This window comes from Antechinus flavipes, chromosome 4 (assembly GCF_016432865.1).
Source record: "Antechinus flavipes isolate AdamAnt ecotype Samford, QLD, Australia chromosome 4, AdamAnt_v2, whole genome shotgun sequence".
Classification (NCBI taxonomy): Eukaryota; Metazoa; Chordata; class Mammalia; order Dasyuromorphia; family Dasyuridae; genus Antechinus; species Antechinus flavipes.
Genome location: NC_067401.1, coordinates 1961189 through 1978002, shown reverse-complemented (window position 1 = coordinate 1978002; position 16814 = coordinate 1961189). Strand labels below are relative to the sequence as shown.

The 16814-nt window shown below is 64.6% G+C and overlaps 1 protein-coding gene across 2 annotated transcripts in view; it reads right to left on the bottom strand.

Moving 5' to 3' along the window:
* Positions 1-267: 267 nt before the first annotated feature.
* The window catches only part of COL6A2 (collagen type VI alpha 2 chain), a 31340-nt gene continuing 14793 nt past the window's right edge, over positions 268-16814 (bottom strand). Inside the window, exons 16-28 of one of the 2 annotated variants that reach the window (XM_051998308.1) lie at positions 16275-16337; positions 16025-16087; positions 14999-15061; positions 13933-13983; positions 13190-13225; positions 12629-12691; positions 12142-12204; positions 11941-11976; positions 11408-11453; positions 10622-10774; positions 9834-10292; positions 9082-9120; positions 268-2184 (exon numbers count right to left, since the gene is read on the bottom strand). In XM_051998308.1, the coding sequence (XP_051854268.1) occupies positions 1586-2184; positions 9082-9120; positions 9834-10292; positions 10622-10774; positions 11408-11453; positions 11941-11976; positions 12142-12204; positions 12629-12691; positions 13190-13225; positions 13933-13983; positions 14999-15061; positions 16025-16087; positions 16275-16337 (1734 nt within the window). In that variant the 3' untranslated portion in view covers positions 268-1585. Of the gene's footprint in view, positions 2185-4780; positions 6221-9081; positions 9121-9833; positions 10293-10621; positions 10775-11407; positions 11454-11940; positions 11977-12141; positions 12205-12628; positions 12692-13189; positions 13226-13932; positions 13984-14998; positions 15062-16024; positions 16088-16274; positions 16338-16814 lie in introns of those variants that run through there. The other variant, XM_051998309.1, reaches the window with a different exon arrangement.

Here is a 16814-nt window from a genome sequence, read left to right as displayed (position 1 = left end):
ACCTTCACTTGCCGTGATCCAGCTCTGCGTTAAGGACTCTTTGTGGGCCCAGGCATTCTCCCGGCTCTGGGCTACATGCCCTGCATCTGACACACAGGACAGTAACAAGGAGGACAGGGGATGAGTCACCTGTGGATAAATGGGGCGGAATTTCTGTGTGACCCAGGATTCACTCCTCAGCCAATAGGAAAATGGACCAGGAAAGGTGCCCCGGGTCTCAGCAAACCTATTTCACCCTCCAGAACCAATGAAAACACTGTAAGCTGCTTTGTATTGGGAGGTAAGAAAAGGTTTATTGGTCAATTGTCACAAAGTTTTTTTCCAGAAGACGTGGGCTGGATTTTAGTTCTGTGGCTGAGCCCTCCCTCCCCCCCCAGCATATGTAATTATGAGGGGGCAGCATGGGGACCCCGTGGCTTCTCATGGGTAGGAATTAAGGCCGCCCAAAAAAAAGGAGGCCCCCGCCCGGGCAGGGTTTGTAGTAAGGCGCTGGATGCCGTGGGGGTCTTAACGAGCGCAGTGTCAGGAGTTACATCCCCAGGCCCAGGGCAGCCACAGCCTGAGGTGGCCCGCCCGGCTCGGCCGCCCTTTCCGAGGGAGGCTTGAGCTCACTCCTGAGGGGCCCCGGTGGTCGGGCGAGGGAGGGCAGACCCAAGGGCTGGCGGGAGCAGGAGGCCGGGGAGCTCCCCGTGGCTTGCGCTGGGGTGAGGGGCGAGTCAAGCACCGAGGGTGTGCAGCACCCCCACTCCGAGAGAAGTACGGTCCTCTCTCAGCACCGAAACGGGGCGGCTGAGATCCCTAAAGGGAAGGCGCCAGCAGGCGGGCACCCGCGGGGAAGGCTGCGTGGGAGCAACAAGAGGTCGTGGAACCATCGGAGGAGGAGGAGGATAAAGGGCCACGCGGGCCTGGATCCCACAGCGGGGAGGGGGAGAGCAGAGCGGCAAGGACAGAGCAAGAAAGCCGAAAGCATCAAGTCCACGCACTGTGGACCTTGGTGAGGAGGCTGCTGGGAAGGAGGGGGCGGGGTTTGCAGGTAGTGGTCTCACTGTTGGGAGTCTTTGGAGGGGAGGCGGGAGGCCCAGGTGAGCTCCCGGAGGCTGGCGTGGGGAGGTGGCGGGACGACCTCGGTGCGCCGGGAAGCCTTCCGCCTGCTCGCGACTTGGCTCGGAGGCTCTCACGGCCTCCGCTGGTTCGCTCGTGCTCTGGGGACCTGTGCCCCTCTCCATCCGCAGGCCCGGGCTACAAGAACCCGCTCCGGAGGTGAGACTGGAAGGTCGGTCATCCGAGGCAGGGTGGGAGGAGGAGGGGGAGGGCGCCGGTGACCCGGCTCGGCCTCGGGTTTGGAGCTGGGAGACCCCGCGCGGCCCCCTCACTCACCCGCGGGGCGGGGGGGGGGTGACTTGAAGAGGCTTCGTTGGGGTCACGGGCGCCGCCCTCGCCCCTTCGCTTTCTGTTAGCACCATTGAGAGGTTGGGACTAGTTGCTGTTCATTAGGAAGAGTCCAGGCCGCGGGAGGGGAGGAGGAGGAGCGCGTGTATAGCGGGGGCGGGGCGGGGCGCTCGGGACTCTGGAGCCGCGGGCAGAGCTAGCAGATCCAGCGGATGAACCTGTCGAAGAAGCTGGGCTGGGAGAGGCTGTCGTAGTCCTTCTCCTGGAAGATGGCGGCCCGGTCCCCCAGGCTGATCTTCAGCAGGAGGTCCATGTCGACGTCGCCGCCCAGCGCCAGCACGGTGGGCACCACGTCCTGCTTGCGCATGGAGTGCAGGGACTCGTTGAGGCTCAGCTCGCCCGTGACGCCGTCCGTGATGAAGACGAAGGAGAGCTCGGCGTTGCGGCGCGCCCCGGCCTGCGGGTCCATGACGATGTTGTTGATGGCGTGGATGATGCCCGTGCCCACGTGCGAGAAGGAGTTGAGGTAGCGGATGCGGCTCAGCGCGCCCTGGATGGCCGTCAGGTTGGAGGTGAGCGGGAAGACCACCTCCTGCTCGCGCTCGTTGCCGTACTGCAGGAGGGCCACCCGCGCGTTCAGGGGGTCGTTGTGCCGCCGCGCCAGCGTCAGCCGCCGCGCCACCTCCTCCACGAAGCGGTGCGCCTTGTGGAAGTTGCGCTCGCCGATGCGCTCGGAGCCGTCCAGCAGGAAGACGATGTCCACGGGCCGCTGGGTGCACTGGGCCACGTACAGTTCTGGGAAGGAAAGGAGAGGTTCAGTGACGGCCGGTGGCGGCAGAGGCGGCCCGTGCGGGAGGCGGGGAGCCCGCCAAGAGAGCTGGGACGCCTACGGGACCGACCGCACGAGCGTCGTGGAGAGGGGGCGCGGGGCTCTGCAATGCCCGGGCTCCCCTCCGGGGGCCCGAACGCCATTCCTAGCCACCTGCCGGCAGGGCCAAGAGCTCCGGGTGGACGCAGTCCCACGGAAGATGAGTGACCCGAGTGGAGAGAGCCTCCTCCCCTCCCCCATTCCTCGCCACCTGCAGTCAGACTGAGAGCTCCGCGCTGAGGCGGCCCCACGGAAGCGAGACAACAATCTGGTGCGGGAGCGGCCGTGGCCTAATTTCCCTGAAATCATAGCGAGCGTTTGAGGGGACGCTGGCCACGGAGGAGAGTGAGGAAGAGGGGCTGGAATCTTGGCCCTGACCGTCCTAGGTGTGTGACCACGGAAAGTTAATCTCAGTTAACCAACTCCCTCCGACTCCATTTTTTGGTAAATTGCCAGTCTGCATCAGCAAAAGGAATTTCCACACCGGGAGGGGATCACAGTCCAGCCTGAAACATCCCCACCTGATCCCAAAGGGAACCTCTCCCCCAGCCCCTCGGCAATCAACGAATCTCCCCTTGCAGTGGGCAAGAAGGGAGCCTCTGAGCTCTGGAAGGCAATTTCCAGGTGTTCCCCTCTGTGCATACCTATACAACCTTCCAGTCAATTTCAGTCAACCCAGCCAGCACTTATGGAGCACCTACTGTGTGCAAAGACAAAGCCCTTCTCTTAGTTTTGGCCATAAAATGAAATCTACAATACACTTTGGAGTCCACAAAACAATAGGAGGAAAGCTCACGTGTTCTGAAGCGTCACTAGAACATAACTGGGGAGATGGATCTCCTCCATCTTTGGGAGCCATCAGGCTGCCAGGCAATGGCCTGGGAGGAAATCAGATACAGGAAGACAGAAAATCATGGCCCAGCTTCCTACTCTTTATCGACCAGAAAAGCAAACCTTTCTCCCAACTTTGTGCATCCTCAATCTACCCTCTGGTAGATTTCCCCTCCAGACGGCTTCTATTCTTCATTTTAACCCGATAATGAAGATAGCCACGCCCTGGGGCTCCCAGAAGAGGGGAACCCCTCTTTTTAAACTTATGCCTGTAATTTCATGGTTAGAGGGAGCTTCCTTCGAGAAACTCGCCGTGTCCATGCAGGCTGATGACTGCTCTGTCTGGGGCAATGGGAAGATGATCCCCATCTATCTCCACCTTGGCTCTCACCAGCCAGTAAGTGTCAGAGGTTGAATTTGAACCCAGGCTTTCCTCCCTCTGAGGCTAATAGAGACCAAGCTCCCTCGGATGACTCTCCTTTAATTCACCTTGCAGGAGATGACCTTCCTGAAAGTCAGAGAGGGTGGGGAAGGCCTTTCCACACTGGGAAATGGCTGCGTCTGCTCGGGGGTGGCCGTTTGGCTGTCGGGTCACAGAGAAGACGGAGCACTCGAGCCCCGGTTTGGATTCCAGCGCGGCCCCCGGCGGACCTGCAGAAGCACAAGCGGCTCCCTTTGCTTATCTGGGCCTCTGTTTACTCCTCTGTAACACAAGGTGGGTGGATGAGATGATCCTGAAAGTCAGTGACTCTCATCGGGCAGAACGGTAGGATCACTTGGACGCGCCCAGCAATGGTGCCTTCCTGTTGGCCCCCTACGAAGAACTCCCAGCTCTCCGACGTCTGGTGTGGTGGAAAGAGTGAGGGGCCGGGAGCTGGAAGACCTGGGTTTTTCAGGCCCTGGCTCTTCTGGGGAAGAGCTGTGTGCCCCGGGACAAGCCTCCTGCCTCTCTGATCCAATTTTCTCTCCTTCCACCTGCTCGGCAGGTCCTGGGAGATGCAGATGGCATCCTGCGCCCGGAACCTTCCCCTCACCAGTCTCTGTCTTGATGGAAATTCTTTGGATGGAAAAGTTTGATGGGAAATTCTTTGGATTGGCCAAGGCTCCAATCGCACTTCAGGTTCTGAGGCCCTTCCCTGAAGCCTCATCCCAGCCTGAACACCATCCTGGGCTCCTGGTGCCGTATCTGACCGGGCTCCTGGTGCCATATCTGACCGGGCTCCTGGTGCCGTATCTGACCGGGCTCCTGGTGCCGTATCTGACCGGGCTCCTGGTGCCGTATCTGACCGGGCTCCTGGTGCCGTATCTGACCGGGCTCCTGGTGCCGTATCTGACCGGGCTCCTGGTGCCGTATATGACCGGGCTCCTGGTGCCGTATATGACCAGGCTCCTGGTGCCGTATCTGACCTGGCTCAGCTCAGCATCCGCAGGAGTCGGCCCGAGGAAGCTGCCACTGTGGAACCGCTTCCGTCCTGCCCTCTGTGATCCTTCGGTTCAGACCCTCACGCTTGGAAGGAGCGTACCACAGACTGAGGGGTCTGTGTCCGAGCTGCTTTCAGCCCCAGTGGGAAAGCTGCCCTCTGACCCTCCCTGATGCGGTCTTGGGACTTCCCTTCCCCTGCCACACCAGCGTCCTCCCCCACGACACGCGAAGACATGGCTTCCCACAAGAGAGACACAGACAACCAGAGAGCAGCTTTTGTTAACATGTTAATGTACATGGAACATACAAAAGACAAAGAGGTTCACATACAAGGTTCCCCGCAGGTGAGATGAGCTCCTGGGGCTCCCTCCCTGTGGGGGAGAACGTTCCTCAAGATTCGAGAGTAGCACCGAGGAAGTCACCAAACAACAGGTAGAACACGACACAGAAAAGGCACAGACAGTCACGGTGGAAACCGGGTGGAGAAGGTGCACAGAAGCACCCGGGCCCACATCAGGACTCGAGCGACCGGCCGCTTTCTCCTCCGACCTGCCAGGAAAATCTCCAAAGAATAAATAGCAAGTGCAAAAACGGGCCGTGAGGCTCCAGGGAGGAGTGCTTCGCTCGGAAAGGGGGCGCCGTTTCCCCCACTCCACTGCGCGCCGAGGGCCACTCTGCGCTGCGTGGCCACAGACTCCAAGCCGAGACCGCGGCGGCGGCGGGGAGTGGCCGGGGCTCTCGTCACCTGTATTTCTGCCCCAGTACGTCAGCCACGTCGACCGGTCTCGGGCTTCGGCCGCCGCCGGCTCCTTTCCAACAGCCAGATGTCCGCTGCAGGGCCGGTTGGACGGGGACTTTCTCCTTTGTTCGACGGCCCGGCGGTGGCGGCTGCCCGGGCGTCCCGGCTTTGGGAAGGGGGCCAGAGGTTTCGGGGACGGCCCAAAAGCTGAATTCTGAATTTGACGGCACAGGAAGGATTCTCTTGCCCTGATTTATTTAAATAAATAGTATATAGCGCCTGAAATGTACACATCACGTCCAAGGGGAACCAGCTTTCTACGCGGTCCCTCATCTGCAGCACAAACATTAGCTTATTTAATGGCACCACCGGGGGATGTTCCCCGGGCCGTTGAAAGGCGATCCCTATGTAAATCTACTCATATAGCACTTTTGTCTACGTGTAATACATGTTGTAAAGTATAGGCCACCGATATGCGACGTCCAGCCTAGACTCGTCACCTCACCCTTCCTCCAGGCTCCCTCGGAATCATGAGAGGGCGGGTTTCCCTTCCCCTGGATCGGGCCTGGCTCTGGCTGCCATACTGCTGCCAGGGAGGCGGGTGAGATAACGAGACCCAGCCGCACACGACATATCCTGGCTACGGGCGCCGGAAGCGCGATCTAGGGGGCCCTTCAGCAGAGGGCTAGCACCGTCTCCGGATCGCCCACGATGTCCCTGTGCACCATCTTAAACGTGTCGATGAACAAGTTCATCCAGTCCTGCCTCTCGTCTCCGGTGGCGAACTTGGCGCGCTCGGCTGTGTAGACCAGGACCGCCACCAGCTGGGAGTACGCCGCGGGGTCCTGGCTGTGCTTCGTGGAGTTTAGCAACTGTTCGATCAGGGGGATGGTCCTGGGGAAAGATATGGCGGGCCCTTCTTCTGTGCGGAGGAAAGTGACTGGGATTTCGCCGCTAGGCGGCTCCCCATCTGCAAGTGAGCGTCAAAAGTAGATTTTAGGGCATTCCCTGACCGCTTCCGGCCTGATGGACGGCGGGCCCGAGGCGACGGCGGTCCCCCGATGGCGGGGGGAGCTCCGCCCCCGGTCCCCCGAGCCGCGTGGGCCACACGGTCAGGCTGCGAGAGGAGAGGGGCCGGAGGCCGTGGAGACTTATCTGGTCCAACCTGCTCGTCGTTCGGGGATGGAAACTGAGGCTCAGACCGGCGATCTGCCCGAGATCACAGGGCCGGTGGGGACAGAGCCGCCAGCGGCACGCGGAGCCTGAGACGCGGACGTGTGCAAACGGGTCATGGGTCTCTTGTCTTGGGGCGCCCCGGGCGGCCTGGAGCTTAAAGAAGGGCCTCCGGGGCCCGATGTCCTGCTCTCAGCCACCAGTAAGGCAGGGACCGAGGGAGCGGGCCGAACTTTCTGATTCGGGCTCCTCTCATTGCTGGGAGGCGTCCAAAGCAGCTCGGCCCTCTCCGAAGCTGGACCCTGGTCAGTGAAAATCCACCTGGGCCGCAGTGGGGGCAGGGGAGGGCGCAGATGGTCCTCAAGTGGACCATGAGTATTCAGCCCCCAAAGGTCCCGGCCTGCTCTGGCTGCGTCTGGGCTGCCAGGAAGCGAGCTGGGCTGGCTCCTTACTCAGGTGGCTGGGCGCGGCTGACCTAACTCTATTTTGATAAAAAAAAAAAAACCCTCAAGGGTTAATTTGATTTTCAATGAAAAATAAAAACCAAACTATTTTCATCTAGAAATCAGTTAACCCCATCTGGGGGCTTTGGGAGAGGGGGGCTCAGCTAGGCCTTTGGCCACGTGGTCACTGTCAGTAGGTGCCACAGGCAGGCGGCACGGAGGAGGGCCGGGCGACGCTTCTCAGGTCCCTCCGGCTGCCGCTCGGCGGCACACGGTGCTCACGGGGTGACGGAGGGCGGCCCGTGGGGCTGCTCGGTCCCATCGGGCCCCAGTCACGGACTGCGGCCCACGAGCGCCATCAGTCATACCGTCAGCGAGGAATCGGGATGGGGGACGGGCCCTGGTCAGCGAGCAGCCCCCTCTGCTGCCGGGGGAACCGCCCCGAACTCGCAGCCCCAGCTCTGGGCACAAGGGGCGGCCCATCCGAGGAGGGGAGCCCAGGAGCCAGAACAGCCGAGCCCCTGAGGGAGCTGAGCAGGCTAAAGGGGTGTCAAGGGCTGGCACAAATCCCCCAGGAAGGGCCCTGGGAGCCTCCAACTGCAGTCTGCCTCAAGCAAGGGGGAGCCCATTGAGGGGCAGCTGCAGTAGCAGGTCACCTCCGCAGAGAAGACGGCCTCTGTCCGGAGCGAGCGGAGGGGGCTGTGGAGCAAACTGGGGGGCCCTGTCTACATTCTGCTACTGGGTTTGGGTGGCTCTGGCCTGGACTCGGGCAGAGCGACAGGCACCTTGGAAGAATGAAGGAAGAAGTGTCCTGCTGGGGAGGGGGCGAGCATGGGACCCCAAGTCTGGGCTGGCAAAGGGCAGCCTCCGACCGGTCCCAAGCTGTGGCTCTGCGGCGGACAAGGCCTTTGTTCTGCCTTTAGCCGGCACCAGACCTCCCCTCCATGCTCTGGCTCCTGCCCAGACACCTGCCGGACCTGCTGCCCCGGAAAGGTGACGGCGACCCCCGGACCCGAGCTGACTACCAGTGCAAGGGTAGGAGCACTTTGGGGGCCTGGGGGCCCCGAGTCAGCCTGGCCATCCCCCCGGGGCCTTTACCTGGCCTGAAGTGACCCCAGGTCTCCCACACTCCCTACAGAGGCTGCCCAGAGACTTGAACCAGAGCAAGCCAGACAGACAGGGTGGCCTCCATGGGAGTTGGGGGGCTGCACGTCTGCCGGGGGCTGCCCTCAGGGCTTTATGAGCCGATCCCGAGCCCCTGAGTTACGGTGGGAGGACCGGATCTTGGAAGGTGCCTCCCTGGGACCAGCCTTCTCTCCCTTCCCTCCCCTCACAGCCCCCCACACTCTGTACCAGCTCAGTCCCAGGAATGGGCCGGGATCTCTTCCCGCCCTTGACTACAGGAGCTCTGCCGGAGAAGACTCCCCCATCCCCATGAGTTTGGGCCGGCCTCCGGCTCTCAGGCTAGCCCCAAGTCCTTCTGAGGCTACCCCACCAACTCCTTTCCCCCAGAACTGGGGGGTTTTGAGCAGCAAAGACTCTTCCAGGAGCCCCTGCCGTCTCCCCCAAGGCCTGACCGAGCAACAAGAGGGAAGCCCGGGCTCTGAAAGCGGTTCTGACCCCCTTGGAGCCGGCAGTTGGGGGCCCAGCGGGCCCCAAGACTCCCAGAGGCAGCAGGAACCGGCGAGAGCCGAGCCCGTGTCCGGGAGAGCCGCCACCCTGTGCCCCCTGGGGGGAGGGGCCCAGACCTGAGCACGGCCGAGCTCTCGAGGGATAGAAGGGGTGGAGAGATGGCGGAGAGAGGGCTCCGGTGAGGTCGCCCGTCCAGCCTCCCCTCCCCCTCCGCAGGCCCCCGGGACACAGACCCCTCCTCATTTTGTGCTTTGTCCCTGCCCTGGAGGCTCTGAGGGGCTGGCAGGAAGCTGCGTGGGCAGACCCCCCATCAGTGGGAAGAAGCAGCCTGGGGTCACAGGCCAGGAGCAAACGGGACGAGACGGCCACGAACTACGGTCACGTGAGCCAGTCGGCACCTCCCCTTCGCTCCAGAGAGACTGTGCGTGTGGAGACAGACGGACAGAGGGACGGGGGACAGAGGGACAGAGGGATGGAAGGACAGAGGGACAGGAGGACAGAGAGACGGGGGGACAGAGGGACAGAGGGACGGGGGGATGGAGGGACAGAGGGACGGAGGGAGGGCGAGGCGCCCCGGCATTACCTGTCTGGCAGGGGAGATCAGGGCAGACGATCTGGGGATCTGGAAGAGCAAAAAGCGCGTGATGAGGAGGGCCCTTCTCCGGCTCGTGCCCGGGCGGGGGCTTTCTCACCCATCCGCGGGGGTCGTAGGTTTGGGGCCAGAGGAACCTTGGGAGCGCGAGCTCTCCTTTCCCAGGCGGGGACACAGAGGCCCGGAGGGGAGGAGCCTGCATGTTTACCTAACCAGGGCACGGCTGCAGAGGGGCAGACGAAGGCCTTGGCGGCCGGTGCCCCGCCCGTGAGCCCCGCTAACTCTGCTTTTTCTGCCCCTCCTTCCACCCCCCACCAGGGGAGCACCAGGGGAAGCCGGGGCCGAGCTCGCTTGTTCTGGACCCCCCTGAGCCCCGGGTGTGGGTGGTCCCGGGCTCCTGGACACGGGGGGAGGGGGGTGATGTTCCCCTCGCTGTAGCGGACGGAACGTTAGGATGGGAAAGTCCCGAGTGAGAATCCCGCCTCAGACCCTGACTGGCCATGATGTCGGCTTCTTGGTCTGCCCACGAGGCCCATCGCGGCTACGGGGCCGGGCGGCTACGGGGGCCCTCATCACGTCGGGGGGCGGCCGGGCCGCGGGCCAGCCCAGGGGTTCTGGGTTCAGTCTCCCCTAAGTCTCAGGGCACAAGACCCTCCCCCCCGCTCGGTCTCCGGGGCTGGGGGCTGCATCCTTCTTCTGGGGACGGCCCCTCCCCGCCGGGAGCAGAGCCCCGGGGCACCGACCTGGGCACAGGAAGGTCTCCATCTCGTCTATGAACTTCTCGGCCACCAGGTCGGAGAAGAGCGTCATGTTGCGCACTTGGCCCTTCTGGTTGCAGGCGATGGAGCGGAGGCTCTCGCTCTCGTGCTGCTCGTTGAACATGTCCCCGATGCCGATGGCGGTGACCACGACGTTCTCCACCGTGTTGCACAGCGCGGTCAGCGACTGCTCGTCGTCGCGGGGGTCGTGGCGCCCGTCCGTGATGACCACCGCAAACACCTTGGTCTTCTTGCGCCGGCCGCCCTTGATGAGCTCGTTGTAGGTGTAGTTCAGGGCCGAGGGCGTCCACGTGCCCCCCGCGATCCACTCCAGCTTCTTCACCTCCTCCTTGAACTGGGACAGGCTGGTGATGCGCTCGTCGTCCAGCTTGATGGCCTCGAAGGTGCCGTCGTGGCTGTACTGGACCACCCCGATGCGCGTCCCTGCGGGGGCGAGAGCGCAGGCTGGGGGCGGCCCTTCCCCTGGGGGGGCGGGGCTCCCCGACCCCCATCGTCCGGCCCCTGGGGCTCTCGGGGCCCTGCAAGCTCTGGGAGCAGTGAGGGCGTCCACACCCGGAGAGGGAGGCTGACCTGCGTCGGGGGAGCCCCAGGGGGGCGTCTGGAGGGAGTCCCAGGGGGGCGTCCACACCCGGGGAGGGAGGCTGACCTGCGTCGGGGGGAGCCCCAGGGGGGCGTCCACACCCGGGGAGGGAGGCTGACCTGCGTCGGGGGGAGCCCCAGGGGGGCGTCCACACCCAGGGAGGGAGGCTGACCTGTGTCGGAGTTGGGGTCCTTGGTGATGGAGCCCAGCCTGTTGACCACGTTGATGACAAAGTTCTTCTCCAGCGAGAAGTTCGTGTAGCCGATGCTCTCCGAGCTGTCGATGACAAAGATGATGTCCAGGGCTCCGCAGTGTTTCACGCAGTCTGGGGAGGGAAACCGAGGCAGGGAAGGGGGAAGGGGGAGGGAGAAGGGGTCCAGGGTCAGCGGCGGGCGCCGAGGGGGCGGCTCCTGCTCCCGCCCCTGCCCTGGGCTCTGGGGGACACCTGAAGGCTGGGCCCGACCCCCAGTCAGGGGGAAGGGAGAGGTCAGAGGGCAGTTGCCGATGATGATGGGCAGCCCAGCTCGTGCCCAGGGTTGGGTCAAGGAAGGGCCGTCTCTGCCCCCCCATCCTCTGCCCGGTCCCGCTCTGGTTCCCCCCTGTCCTGTCGCCCACTTGGGACTAAATACTCCAAGTTTATTTCGGTCCCGGCAGCGACCCGTGACCATTTCCTCCGGGCAGCGATTTCCCAGGGGGCCGATGCAGCCTTGGGGAGCCCCAGGAGGTCCGTCCTGCTCGGGGTCCCCCGGCCGCTGAGAGGATCCCTTCCAGACCCCGTGGCCAGCCCCTACCCACCGCGCTCCCCTGCCTTTCTCGTCTGCCTCTGAGCTGGCGCCTAACGAACGCCGGCTGTGGAACTGAACCCCGCCCCGGGCTCATTGCCAGGAGGCGCCCAGTGCCCGGGCAGTGCCAGTCAGGTCTGCCCAAAGGAGGCTGGGAGGAAAGGTGCCAGACTCACCGCAGCATCCGCAGGTCTCCCTCACGTAGGTCATGACGTCACACTCCTGGCAAAGAGCAAAGGTCGAGTCAGCCTCCTCTCAGGCGGCATCGAGCCTCCACACGGAGGGCACCGAGCCTCCTCATGGGTGGCATCGAGAGGGCACCGAGCCTCCTCATGGGTGGCATCGAGAGGGCACCGAGCCTCCTCATGGGTGGCATCGAGAGGGCACAGAGCCTCCTCATGGGTGGCATCGAGAGGGCACTGAGCCTCCTCATGGGTGGCATCGAGAGGGCACCGAGCCTCCTCATGGGTGGCATTGAAAGGGCATCAAGACTCCTCATGGGTGGCATCGAGAGGGCACCGAGCCTCCAGCTGCTCCCCCCCAAGCCAAGGCATCGGCTGGGGACTAAAGGGGACTCCCCCGCCCCACAGGAGGAGAGGCCTTCCCAGGACAATGGCCTCAGAGCCAGGCCCTTTGGTCCCCCTCCCCCGCCCTCCCGAGGAGGGGATGTTGGGACCAAGCCCCTCCCTTCCACCTTAGGTTCACATACCGTCAGGCCGGGGTCTCCAGGGGGACCAGGTTCACCCTAGGGGAGGAAGAAGTCTGGGATTAGGGTCTTTGCCGGCAGCTCGGGGGGGCCCAGCAGCCTCCTCTGCACAGGGGCCGAGGCTGGGGGCTGGGGGACACGGCGCTGGCCCGCTGGGGGGCCGGGGGCCTGCAGACTCTTGGGGCCGGCATGGGGGGGCAGTACCTCTGGGCCGGGGGCTCCTTTGGGGCCTCTGGGGCCAGGCTCTCCAGGGGGGCCGGGATCTGCCTGTAAAGGAAAGGTCCCAATGAGTGGGCAGCAAAGAACACCGAAATCTGGCCCGGGGGGAGCTCAGTGAGCACTGAGGGAGGCAGGGAGGCCAACTCCTCCGGGACGGATGTGGCCACGGGAACACCCCATCCCGGTGGGCGGCCCCCCCCCAAGGTGGGGGGTCACAGGGCAGGGGCCGGGGTGGTGGAGGCCAGAGCCCGAGGGCCAGCACCAGCCACCCGCGGCCATGCCGGCCGAGACCTTCCCGCCCTGGCCCATCTGCTGCCTCCACCGGGACCCGGGCAGGCCTTTTTCCCTGCCCGCTCGGTGAGGGTCCGAGCTGAGATCTGAACCCAGGACTGAGGCTCCTCCCCCACGCGGGCCCTCCCGGCCTTCCCCGTTGTGTGGCTGCGGGCTTTGGGTCCGGGGGCTTCGGACTCACGGGCTCTCCTTTCTCTCCTTTCTTCCCGGGCGCTCCTTTGATGCCGAAGTCACCTCGTGCGCCCTGTGGGTACAAGAGAACGCGGTTCTGGGGACCGGGGCGCCCCTCGGAACTCGGCGGCGAGTGTGGGAGTCAGAGCCGTTTGCTGGTCCCAGGGAGACTGACCGAGGGGCCGGGGGCCTCAGGAAGCCCCTGGCGCTGGGGGGGAGGCCCCAGGCCCAGAGGGAGGGGCGAAGCCTGAGCTCGGGCAGGAGAGATGAGCACCCGCGGCCTGGAGACCAGCCCAAGCCCCGACAAATGGACGCCTCCCCATGGGCTCCATCCCCCTCGGATCCTGTGATCGCTTCCGGGCTCAGCCAGCACGGCCTCCCTGGGATGGAGCTGGTGCGGGCACTGTTATCCCCAAGGTACAGATGGGGAAACTGAGGCTCAGAAAAATGACGCCTCCGGCCACGCGGGGGACAAAGGTCCGAGCTCCTGACTGACCGCCCCACTCCGGGAGAGCTCAGAGACCCCTCCCCAGACCCTCCCAACTCAAGGCACAGAAGGAAGGCACCGTACCTCGGGGCCGGGGGGGCCGGGCTCGCCTTTTTCTCCCTGTGAAATTAACACACCAAGTGAACGACGGCCAGAAAGAAAAGACACCCCCCTCTTCTGGGGGGCTGGGGGACAGAGCTTCTGTGGAGACCCCCCCCAGAGCCAGCCGCCCCTCCCCCCCTTAGGCAGCAGGGACGGGGGTTTGATCACGCTTCTGTCCCAGCCAGCCCTCAAGCCCTCGCTCCCTCCCTCCCTGTCTCCTTTCTCCCTCCCTCCCTAACTCCTTCCCTCCCTTCCTTCCTCCCCCTTTTCCTCCTTTCCTCCCTCCCTCCTTAACTCCCCCCCCTTCCCGGAGTGTGCAGCTGGTGTAGACGGCCAGGCTCTCCCACCCGGGTATTGTGGCCCCACGAGTCCCACCCGCCCCGGCCGCCCTGTAACTGCTGACTTCCCTCCCACCGGGAGGGCTCCCCCCGCCCTGGCGGCTTCCCTCCCTCGTGTCTGCTGCGAGGAGGATCGGGGCTGAATTGCCCGAGGGCTGGGCCTGCAGGTCCCCCCTCCCCTCCCCCCTCCCCAATCTCGGGCCCTTCCCCACCCGGCCCAGGGAGGTTTGTTCTCAGGGCTTCGCACTTTGGAGGAGGGTGTCAGGGCCGCCCGCTCTCTGGCCCGCTCGATGCCCCGCCCCTTGGGTCCGAGAGCCCCGGCTGAGCCCCGCCCCCCCTTCCTCTCCCCCCAGCGAGGTGTTTTTCTCTCGCCAACCCAGCGCTCACCGGCTCTCCTCGAGGTCCGGGGTAACTGAAGCCGGGTCGCCCCCGGTCTCCCTAGGGGAAGGAAAAGTTTGGGTGTTCGCCCCGTGTGGCCGCTGTGACGTTGCGGGGGGGGGGGGCTTTGAGGACGGGGGAGTCAGGCCGGGCCGCCCGTGGCCAATCCACGGGGGGGGCAGAGGAGGGGGGCCCAAGCTCCCCTGGGAGAGCGCGCAAGAACTGCTTCCCTGGGGGGCGGGGTCTTTAGGAGGAGGAGGAGGAGAGAAGGACAGCGGCTCCCCAGAGAGAGGAGATAGCGGCTCCTCTCTCTGGGCGGGCTCAGCCCCGAGGCCAGAAGAGGATGAACATGGTCTTGTGTATGTGTGTGTGTGTGGGGGGGGGAGGCGGGGCTAGGGAGGCCGGTTAGTCCAGTGGTCTCTTCTTAGAGGGAGCCCACCAGAAAGGGGAGATGGCCAGCCACCGAGCCAGGGTGCGCCCTGTTATTTGGGTGCTATCCAAAGTAAAAGCTGTGTGCTAGGGACTCTGGGGGGGGGGGACTTCCTCCCGCGGGTGGTGCTGCGGACTCTGGGGGGGCTTCCTCCCGCTGGTGGTGCTGGGGACTTTCGGGGGCTTCCTCCCGCGAGTGGTGCTGGGGACTCTCGGGGGCTTCCTCCCGCGGGTGTGGTGGGGACTCTGGAGGGGGGGACTTCCTCCCGCGGGTGTGGTGGGGACTCTGGAGGGGGGGGCTTCCTCCCGCGGGTGGTGCTGGGGACTCTCGGGGGCTTCCTCCCGCGGGTGTGGTGGGGACTCTCGGGGGACTTCCTCCCGCGGGTGGTGCTGGGGACTTTCGGGGGGCTTCCTCCCGCGGGTGGTGCTGCGGACTCTGGGGGGGGCTTCCTCCCGCGGGTGTGCTGGGGACTCTCGGGGGACTTCCTCCCGCGGGTGGCGCTGATCCTGTGGCTTCCTGGCTCACAGCTGAGGAACCAGGGCCCTCTTTTCTGCCTCCGGCCCTCAGAAGCCCCAGCGCCCCCAGCCTGACCCCAAGCTCTCCCAACTGAGGGGCAGCCACAGGCTGGGCCGGGTCCACACCTACCTTGGGTCCGGGAGGCCCTGAGTCTCCTCTGGGACCAACATCCCCTGGGTCTCCGCGGGATCCCTGAGGGAAAGGATGAGAAAGTGGAAAGTGAGGAGCCCCTTCTCGCTGGCTGGTTCTTCCAGTGGGTCCCGGGCTGAGCTAGAGCCCCGACGGGCTGACCCCTCCCTGCTCTGCTAGGGCCGCCCTCCCCATCCTGAGGAGTGCGCGGGGCCTGGGGCTGGGGGAGGCAGCTCCTGGAGGTGTTTGGGGATAAGCATTTGGAGGCCGCTGAGCCGGCGCCGTTGTCCACGGTGCTGATCCCTTATTCTAGCTGGGCAGGGAGCCCCCTGGGGGAGGGGAGGGTCTCTCTATGGCTCCCCTGAGCCGAACACCGCTGTCCGCGGTGCTGATCCCTTATTCTAGCTGGGCGGGGAGCCCCCTGGGGGAGGGGAGGGTCTCTCTATGGCTCCCCTGAGCCGAACACCGCTGTCCGCGGTGCTGATCCCTTATTCTAGCTGGGCGGGGAGCCCCCTGCGGGAGGGGAGGGTCTCTCTATGGCTCCCCTGAGCCTGACACCGCTGTCCGCGGTGCTGATCCCTTATTCTAGCTGGGCGGGGAGCCCCCTGCGGGAGGGGAGGGTCTCTCTATGGCTCCCCTGAGCCTGACACCGCTGTCCGCGGTGCTGATCCCTTATTCTAGCTGGGCGGGGAGTCCCCTGGGGGAGGGGAGGGTCTCTCTATGGCTCCCCTGAGCCGAACACCGCTGTCCGCGGTGCTGATCCCTTATTCTAGCTGGGCGGGGAGCCCCCTGGGGGAGGGGAGGGTCTCTCCATGACTCCCCTGAGCTGAGGCAGCTGGCCTGGGTTAAGGGCAGGCAGCTCTGCCCCAATGTGAGGAGTTCAGGGGCTGGAGGTGAGGAAAGATCCCTCCGGGCACCCCAACTCCCCCACTTTCCGGGGGCTGGCTATGGGGCTCCACTTGGCCGGGGGCACTCCTGGGGCTGGGAGTCTCACCCCCCAAAGCCGGGCTCTTGCCCCAAACTCACCTGCTTCCCTGGCTCTCCAGGGCTGCCCTGAGGTCCTCTGGGTCCCGGCATGCCTCGGTCTCCCTGTGCAGAAAGGGAAGTGTCCCTGGTGCTGATTCAGGTTCCGGGCCCAGGCTCAGTCCCACCCCTCCGCCCAGGGCCTGGCCCCTCCTGCCCAACAAGGACAGCGGTTCCGCCAGTGGGACCAACTCAAATGGGAGGGGCTGGGGTGGGGAGGGCGGGCTGTGCCCCCCGGGGGCCGCCCACTCACCTTGGCGCCTTTGTTCCCGATCTCTCCCGCCAGGCCTCTGGGTCCCTCGGGGCCGGGGTCTCCCTGTCAGGGAAGAAGAGCAGGGCACTTGAGGCTGGGGAAGGGCCAGGGGCGCCCGGGGCTTGGCTGGACCCTCACAAATCCCGGGAGAATCAAGGGGCCCAAGTTTCCTCTGTGGGTGGGGGTGGGGGTGGGGCAGCTTCCTCCGTGGGCGGGGGCTGAAAGGGCACCCTGGGGCCCCGAGAGACCCCACCGCAGCCCCATTTAGGAGGAGGTGAGAGTGGATGTGGCAGAGACAGGCTTGGGCCCCAGTGACTGGCTCTGGCCCCAAGAAGCTCCTGGAAGTCCCTTCTTCCTCCCTGAGTCACAGAGTCACAGAGTCACAGTGGGAGAGCTCAGCCCCTCACTGACATATGAGGAAACTGAGGTACAACGAGGCACACAGACCTCACATGTGCTCTTTCATACTTGCTCCATTTTACAGACTGGGAAACTGAGGAGTGGAAGGGCCAGTGATGCAAATCCCAAAGGACTTGGCCG